Genomic DNA, 9,152 nt, shown 5'->3' with positions numbered 1-9,152 from the left:
GACATTTCTTCCGTAAAATTTAGTGTTTCTGACGTTTTTTGTTAGTCGGTTAACGCACTTTTAGTGATTTTCAACATAACCTTTGTGTGGGAGGTGGGCGTGGTTATTATCCGATTTCTTCCATTTTTGAACTGTATATGTAAGTGCCTAAAAGAAACGACTCTATACAGTTTGGTTGACATAGCTATAGTAGTTTTCGAGATATGTACAAAAAAGTTAGTAGGGGGCGGAGCCACCCCCACTTTTCCAAAAAAATTACGTCCAAATATGCCCCTCCCTAATGCGATCCTTTGTGACAAATTTCATTTTAATATCTTTATTTATGGTTTCCGGTTTCCCCCATTTTGTGGGCTTGGCAGTGGGCCGATTTTGCCCATCTTCGAACTTAACCTTCTTATGGAGCCAAGAAATACGTGTACTAAGTTTCATCATGATATCATATGAGACGGACGGACGGACAATCAGACATCCGGATTTCAACTCTACTCGTCACCCTGATCACTTTGGAATATATAACCCTATATCTGACTCTTTTAGTTTTAGGGCTTACAAACAACCGGTATGTGAACAAAACTATAATACTCTCTTTAGAAACTTTGTTGCGAGAGTATACAAATATTTATTGTATACTTATTTACACATATCTACTTACACCAAGCATAAACACATTATTAGAGATTAGAATTAAGAAATGTATTGAGGAATAAAATTTTAATAAAGAAGATTAGAGTCAAACGTGAACTTTCACAGTACAGAAGCATTTTGAAGAGTGTGTTCTGTACAACTGTTGAACCTCGTAATACCAAAAAAAGTTGGGTTGATCCTTGGGTTGCTTCCTGTTTTTGTTTTTTGTTTTCTTTTTACAAAATGACCTTTATAATTACCAGGAGTTATTATAAATTAATTAATTACAAATTTTGTTGCTAATGTCAAATAGGATTAGAGAGAACGCAAAATTGATCATTTGTCTAGGACGATACATTTTCTCATGCTGGCCCTGATTGCTTCTTGATTTGTATAATTGAAAGTGAAGGAATGACATGAAATTTAAAATGATTGAAATCAATCGAGCAAGTTTTGAGATATGTGATATCAATAAAAGAAGAAGGTGTCATGTCTCTCGCGTATTTTGTTATCGATTTATCGTATTTTTAGTAATTCTTAACAGTACCGTTATATGGGGAGTGGGCAGAGTTACAATCTGATTTCATTCATTTTCAGACTGTCGCTAGAGTTCTTATACGAGTTACGTAAGCGAATTTATTTATTTTATCACTTGGTTGGAGTGGCGGCGCAGTGTGCGAACCAGCTGTTATTTGCACAGCCGTATGTTTTCCCGTATTTTAAGGTCTTCAATATAATTTATCATAGTCAGATTATTCATAGTCAGATTCGCTTCAAAATAAATATTACGAATATAAAGTATCGGGAATTCATAAATAAAACGAAAATTTCCATAATCTTTAAATTTATTTTATCGCCTTGAAAGTAACATCCATTTGAAGCGATGCACATGCGGCAACGCTTCTTCCAATCGTCAAAACATTTTTTATAGGCGCTTTCCGGGATGGCCTTCAGTTCGCACATCGAACTTGTATTGATATCTTCAATTGAGTCGTAGAGTGTTCCCCGAAGTGGGTATTTCAGTGTGGAGAAAAGTAGCAGTCATTAGGGACCATATCAGTGTTTGGCCAAAATTTAACACAAATTCGTTGATTTAAATTTTAAAATCCGACAAACACTATTGAGTGCCAAGTGTGGGGAAATTAGGCAGGGATTCTATTTTTAAGTTTCAGTTGTAATCCAGACTTTAACAACAGCACATAGTGCTGAATAAACATTTCATATTATAAAAGTTGTAATTTAGAGTTTAACAACAGAAAATAGTGCTGAATAAAAAAATTATATTACAAAAAAAAATTAACTTGGTTTTAATAATATACAAAACCTTAACAATATCACAGAGAGCTGAGGATGAATTGCCGCCAAATACGGATAGGAGCAACTCAGACGAAACTATTCCCAGGAGAATTATCTGAATGATCTATAATATTATTATGTAAGTACTCAGTGATTGATATTATAAAAATAGGAAAAAATTAAGTTCTTCTTCTTCTTTACTTTCGCAGATTCCACGCGAAACAAGGTTCTTCGCCACCTAGTTCTTTCAAGGGAGTGGAGGTCTTCCTCTTCCTCTTCAGAACTGGAGTGTTTTCGTCCATTCGGACGACATGGCCTAGCCAGCGTAGCCGCTGTCTTTTAATTCGCTGATCTATGTCAATGTCGTCGTATATCTCATATAGCTCATCGTAGGATCGAATACGATATTCACCGTCGCCAATGCGCAAAGGACCAGAAATCTTTCGTAGAACTTTTCTCTCGAAAACTCGCAACGTCAACTCATCAGTTGTTGTCATTGTCCATGCCTCTGCATCAAATAACAGGACGTGAATATTGAGTGACTTATAGAGTTTTGTTTTTGTTCGTCGAGAAAGGTCTTCATTTCTCAATTGCCTACTTAGTCCGAAGTAGCATCTGTTGGCAAGATGCGTTACATGTGCAGGCTGATGTTAATATTGGTGTTTATACTGGTTCCAAGATAGACGAAATTTTCGAATGCTGTTATGACTTAAAACAGTGGCATGAGAGCTTAGTTGCGAGTGCGACCACTGTTTGTTTGATRACAGGAGATATTTCGTCTTGCCATCGTTCACTACAAGACCCATTTGCTTCGCTTCATTATCAAAACTGAAGAAATCAGAACTAAAGGCGCGGTTGTTAAGGCCGATGTCATCGGCGTACGCCAGCAGTTGTGCACTCTTATAGAAGATAGAAACTTTGCTGTTGCTCGACTTCAGTTTACATAGCCGTATTAGTTTTGCGGGGATACCAAACTCAGACATCGCGCCATAAAGGCAGCTCCGTTTTGTGCAGTGGCTTTAAAATCGACAAAGAGGTGGTGAGTGTCGATTATCTTTTCATGGTTATTTTCCAAGACTTGCCGCATGGTGAATATATGGTCGGTCGTTGGTTTGCCAGGTCGAAAGCCACACTGATAAGGTGCAATCATTTTGTTGACGGTGGGCTTTAGTCATTCACACAATACTTCATATAAGGCTCTAACGCGATGTTGAGGAGACCTATTCCACGGTAGTTGCCGCAGATTGTGGAGTCTCCCTTTTTGTGGATGTAGAGCAGAGCACACTTAAACTGCAATCATTATGGATGCTCTCGTTACACCATATTTTACAAAGAAGCTGATGTATGCTCCTTATCAGTTCTTCGCCGAAGTGTTTGAATAGCTCGGCCGCCAATCCACCGGTGACAATCCGCCGCTTTGTTGTTATTTAGCTGGGTAATTGCTATTCGAACTTCTTCAATGTCGGGCACTTGAACCTCTGTTCGACCAAAAAAGTTGATTATCCAACTAATTCTAAAAAGCTAACCTAATGCCTTACAATTACCAAACTAATCATTTAAAAATATAAATTACCTTGAAATAATGATATGTTTTTTTGCGATTAATATGATCAAAACCTATAGACTTCAGACAATCGTTGGTAAAGTCAGCGAAGGTATTTTACAATTCTGACAGTTACACAGTGTTTGGTACATTCTCTATTTTTATCATTATGAATGGTTCTTTCAAGCTTTTTACTGTCCCACTGCCTTTGCTGAAAGTTGTAGGGCTATGGTTTGGTATAAGGATCGCACATTCCATATATTATATATAGCTTTATATTATTTTTCTTTACACACTTGACAGGGCATTGTCGTTGTGAGTTATTTATCCGAGGATTAGTTAAAACTTCAGTGACAGAGACTCTTTTGTGGAACCAGGTTGTCCGCCTTGTGCCCAAACCCCTCTAGCATATAAGTTTACACATTAGTCTGCCCACTGTATCATTTTTAGTACTACTCCACGCCAGCCTGGAAGCGCGGGAATAGTCCGCGTCAGCATTTTCTCATTAACTGGAAAACTCTTCGCTACAAAAATATCAGCGCGATAGCAGCGTTTCACCTGTTGTCTAAACAACAATAACACCAGAAGGTGTAGTTAAACAACAACACCAGTATCAGGTGCAGTAGCAGCAGTAATACCAAAATCGTACCAAGTGTAGGGAAATCAGGCAGGGCTTCTATTTTTAAGTTTCAGTTGTAATCCAAAATTTAACAACAGCACATAGTGCTGAGAATTAATTTAAACAGACCCTGAACAACAGCACATAGAGCTGAGGATTAATTTATATCTAATACTTTACAATCCCTTTTTTAAATATTATTTACATACATGCGGTCCAAAGTAAACAGACGCCCCTTGGTCGCTCCATCTATATGTCGACTGGTGCGTTAAAATCTGTTATCTTTATCGATTGCCCAGTGAGAATTTCATGACGTTTCATTGATTGGAAGTGAAGTTATTGCGTTTTGAGTGTTAGTATGTTTGTGTTATCGGTGCGAAAATGAGCTTCGAACAAAGAACAAACATTATATTTTGTTTTAAAATTGGTAAAACTTTTACTGAGACGTTTCAATTGATGAAACAAGTTTATGTCGATGATTGCCTATCCCGTAGTAGAGTGCACTAGAGGTTTCAACGTTTTCAAAGTGGTCGTGAGGACATAAATGACGATCAACAAGTGGGCCAATCAAAATCCGTGATCACCGGAAATCCCATCGAAACTGTGCGTGAATTCATCAAAAATCAGCCGAAGTCATCATTGAAATTCATGGAAATAGAATTGAACGTATCCAAAACATCGATTTATCGCATCTTGACCGAAAATTTGGGCTTACGAAAGGTGTGAGCATGGTTTATTTCGCACAAATTGACTGACGACCAAAAAATCCAGAACCCATAGGTTCGAAGGACATAATTGTGATCGATTATTTGACCAAAAATCACATTTTAACCATTAACCACTCCCCATATTCACCTGATGCGGACCGTGCGACTTCTTCCTTTTCGGAAAAATACATTTTCCCATGAAAGGAAAGCGTTATCCAGACGTAGAGGACATTCAAAAAGTTTTCACCGGCATACTGGCGGCTATAACGGCCAACGAGCTAAAAGCTGTATTGAAGCAGAAGGAGACTATTTTGAATAAAATAAATTGATTTTGCCGAAAAAACAATTTGTTCTGTGTTTTTTATGTCCTCTTTACTTTGGAACGCTTCTTGTATGTGAATGTTAGTTGTTTTGTTACGCATTCTCGCAGAAAGCCTATATACAAATACTCCAATGGTATTAAAAAATACATATGATACTTACTGTTAACAACAAAAATCTATTTTTGGGGATAATAAGTTTTAGTATTGCAGATATGATTGTTAAAAAAAAAAAAATTAAATTTAAAATATAACAAAACAAAAATGCGTAAATGTTTTATATTAGGCAAAATTGTGTTTTTGTGATTGCCACCACCAAAACGGATCAGAGGATCAGCGCGGTATGGTTTTCGTGTACACACTATGTATTTAGTTATTTGTTAATGACCTTTGATAATTTGGTTAAGCTTTTCAATACGAGCGAAGCCGCGGGTAGAGTTAGTAAGTAATAATTTGTAAATAGGCAGACACTACAAGTCATTTATTATTTTTTAAGTTATTATATAATGCTTGGTTTTTATTTGCAGCAATTATTTCATACTATTTATTTTTATAATTATGCATATGCATGTACAATAATTAATATTTTTTACATTGAATGCTATCCTTCAGCTTACATAATTAAATAAAGATTTATTTTAATTAGTTTTCTGGTTATTCTAACTGAGTTATGTCCCAACTAGAGGTTCCTGACGTATTTCTGATTTAAGTTTCACAAACTCTTTGGCGACTTCGTCATTATTACGTTGTGATAAAATGCGTAAAATCGTCCAACCCGTCTCATCCATCTGTATACGACGTTGCAGGGGTAGCCAACAAGCAACCGAACCCTGAAAGTTTTAAAACGAAACATAATTGATCAAAACTATCAGTTTAATAAGTTAACTACAGATGTTTTCCTTAGTGTCTATAAATTAGCAAGTTAGCAAGAAGAGTTCGTGTGGAATGAAGACTTTGTACTTTCACAACTTATAAGGATAAACCCGGGAGCATACTTTCAATTATTGGGACAACTTTATACTAAAAAATGTTGGTCCTGAAAAAATAATAATCGATTGGTTTTAGGTGTGACAAACAACCGTTAGGTGAAGAAAGTTTTTATACATGGTGAGAGAGCAGAAAAACTTTACAATTGGTTCTAACTAAACCTATTGCAGTAAAAATAGTTAGTACAACAATGTAATTGCAGAAATGTGTAAAAATATTATTTATAAAATATTGTCAAAGAATTGTATTTGCAAAGTTTTAAACCTTGCAAAGAAATTAAATAGAATATCAAATTTTTACCTTTTCCGATATGTCTTTTAATGGTATAACTGCAACACCAACTAAGCGATCTTCTCTAGCAAAGCAGTAGTCTTTAACACAGATATGCAATTCAAAAAACTCCAACTGCTCCTCGTTGCCAATCGTGCTGCGTATATCAGGGTTAAATATGAGTTTTATACATATAAAATAAATAGTTGAAAATATATAAATTAGTTCTTACAAATTAAATGTTTCATTATATTTTGGCGACCAATTGTTCGACTTGGACTTTGTTGCAAATTTTCGTTTCCTATCCTGTAAATGTGGTCCGATCAAATTAATTTCAATAAATGGACGAAACATTCCTGACGCTATTTGCCATTTTATATCGTTTGCAGCGACAACTGGAAATAATGAATGAATGAACGCATAAGGCTTATCTCTATATTTATACGATTATCTTTATATTTAAGTATATTTTCATAAATTTATTGTGTTTTCGTGCTACATTTTTTTTTATTACTTGCATTCTTTTTTTACCTTTTACATTAACTTTGTGCTCGCCAGTACCGGGATGAGAGAAAAGATCAATTTGTACTGATATTTCACCAACACTTTCCTCTTGATTTTCCGGATCAACTGGAAAAAGTAGTAAAGAACACAAATTCATTTATTGTTTTTTTATTCCTCAAGTGACATTTAAATGTACTTGTATGTACAAATGTACTTTTACGCTAATTTAAAAATATTTACTAACTTTCATGTACTTGACTGGAGATAAAAGTTTTGATAAGTGTATCTGTCATTTGGGTGTATAAGCTTAAAGCGTATCGTAAACTTTGTAATTCTGGCGACTTCTCAAGGAATGTTTTTTTCAGTCCATTACCAGCAGCATGGAAATATTGCTTGATGGTATCTAAGGCAACATCTAATACAGCACATTGTTTAGGTGACAAATTTTTTTCGACCTCCTTGGAAATATCCATAACACCGCTAAGAGCACTCTTAACATCTTGTTTGCCAGACATATGACTTTTGAACAATCTTCCCATATCTTCAATTTTAGCATTCGAAGCAAGGTTCTTGGCATTATCCGTTAGATGTTTAAACATCATCTGTAAATGTAAAATATGATTTAGGTACAATCGATAATAATATATCACATTTTGATTTGAGCTCACGCTTTTATCAGTCATTGGAGGTAACACGATCGTCTTCTCTAATATACGCATAACAATTTTCCATAACTCTTTGAGCAACCGTTTAAGTACAGTTTTTTCGCAGGATTGAGCGTAAAGTGTTAATGAACCATCCAGCAAATCCATCAGTGGTCGGAGGACCTCATCAGCTTCAACTGCAACAACATTTCCTTGTGCAGTTTGATTGAAATTCATATTATTACCTCCTTTAACAGAAAGTAGTAGATCTCCTAACTCTCGAACGGACTGTGTTATACGTGGCTCAAGGCTGTAACAGAGGAAAATGTAAGAATTAATGAACAAAGAGAAAATAAAGTAGGACTTGGATATAAAACAAAAAAAAAAAAAAAAACACGCACACTAAAAGAAAGAGAAAAGGTTAAATGTGTAATGAACTTGTGAAATATTATCCAATATGGCATTTTTAATTTCACTATAATTAATATTTATTCCAAATGTTAAATTTTTGAATAACATAAGGATCAATATAACCACTTACTTACCTGACAGCAAACTGTGATGCCAAGTCATCTAAAGCCATATTTAGGTTCTGCTGTAATTCTTTTAGTATATTAGCAGCATCTTCTTCTAGCTTATCTCCACCCATTGATTCGAACATTTTTTCTAATTGAACTCTCAGTTGCTGTATATTATTCATGAGTATGCATGCCTGTTAAATATTCTTATTACTTAATTTAATAGTATTCATAGACCAGTTTTACCTACAATTCTTTCATCTTTCATATGATCAGGAAACTCTTTCTTGACGATATCGGCATATGCAATCAGTACTTTTACGATTGTTTTAGCAAAACGCCTCATGTAACGCTTCCAGATTTCTGGATCCGGACATTCGAGTTTGCTAACAACATCGAAACATTGTGTTAATTGTGTAAATACATCAACAACTGAGTTGGAAAATAACGCATGCTCGCTGCTCTTTTGGAACTGTAATTAGAAACAAAGTAATTATTAAGATGAATATGTATTTTTCGTTAATTTTTTTATTCACCCCATCTTTCTTATCACGGTTGAATGCACCATGCAAATATTCTAAGGACACGTCATCATTTTCGTTTAACCATTGCATGACGAAAGGCTCAAACCAGGCTGGATATTCGGGAACTGCACCCTTATATGGTGGCACCTCTTTAACATAATTACTGTAGAGCCATTTTACGCGAAAATGTAGATTCATATATGCCGATGATTTACAAAGGCGATGCTGTTCGTGTTCTTCTAATGCATACTTCATATCAACAGCGAATAGACTCCACATCGTAGCTGCAGACAGCTGATAAATTAAAAAATTATAAAGGAATTGTGGAAATGTATCTTCTGTATATTCCTCTGGAAAGCCTTACTTTGTTCACAATATGGCCGCATATATTACTGGCACCCCCTTTTATTTATAATTATACCTTTTAATCCCTCGTCATCTCTTAGTAAATATCTGTAATTAGGAAGTAGTTTGCAAACTCTATACGGACCTTTGAACTTGGGGCAATCTTTTTACATACACCTGGAGTACTTATATAATTTTTTACCATAAATATACTTTCTTTGCGTTCGGTGTTTATCTTTCAGCAATTTATT

The 9,152-nt window shown here is 35.2% G+C and overlaps 1 protein-coding gene across 1 annotated transcript; it reads right to left on the bottom strand.

The window, feature by feature from the left end:
• Positions 1 to 5,687: 5,687 nt before the first annotated feature.
• Positions 5,688 to 9,146, bottom strand: LOC108978049 (protein unc-13 homolog B-like). The gene is made up of 9 exons (XM_018948134.1): positions 8,569 to 9,146; positions 8,283 to 8,504; positions 8,060 to 8,226; positions 7,539 to 7,824; positions 7,115 to 7,472; positions 6,898 to 6,996; positions 6,599 to 6,761; positions 6,397 to 6,523; positions 5,688 to 5,939 (listed from the first exon to the last, which is right to left on the bottom strand). The coding sequence occupies exons 1-9, from the start codon at positions 8,833 to 8,835 to the stop codon at positions 5,778 to 5,780; spliced, it is 1,851 nt and encodes a 616-aa protein (XP_018803679.1). The 5' UTR covers positions 8,836 to 9,146; the 3' UTR covers positions 5,688 to 5,777.
• Positions 9,147 to 9,152: the final 6 nt, after the last annotated feature.

Source organism: Bactrocera latifrons, unplaced genomic scaffold (assembly GCF_001853355.1).
Source record: "Bactrocera latifrons isolate USDA-ARS-PBARC rearing strain unplaced genomic scaffold, ASM185335v1 scaffold_997, whole genome shotgun sequence".
Classification (NCBI taxonomy): Eukaryota; Metazoa; Arthropoda; class Insecta; order Diptera; family Tephritidae; genus Bactrocera; species Bactrocera latifrons.
Note: the sequence above shows the minus strand (reverse complement) of the source record. Positions and strands in the feature narration are given on the sequence as shown.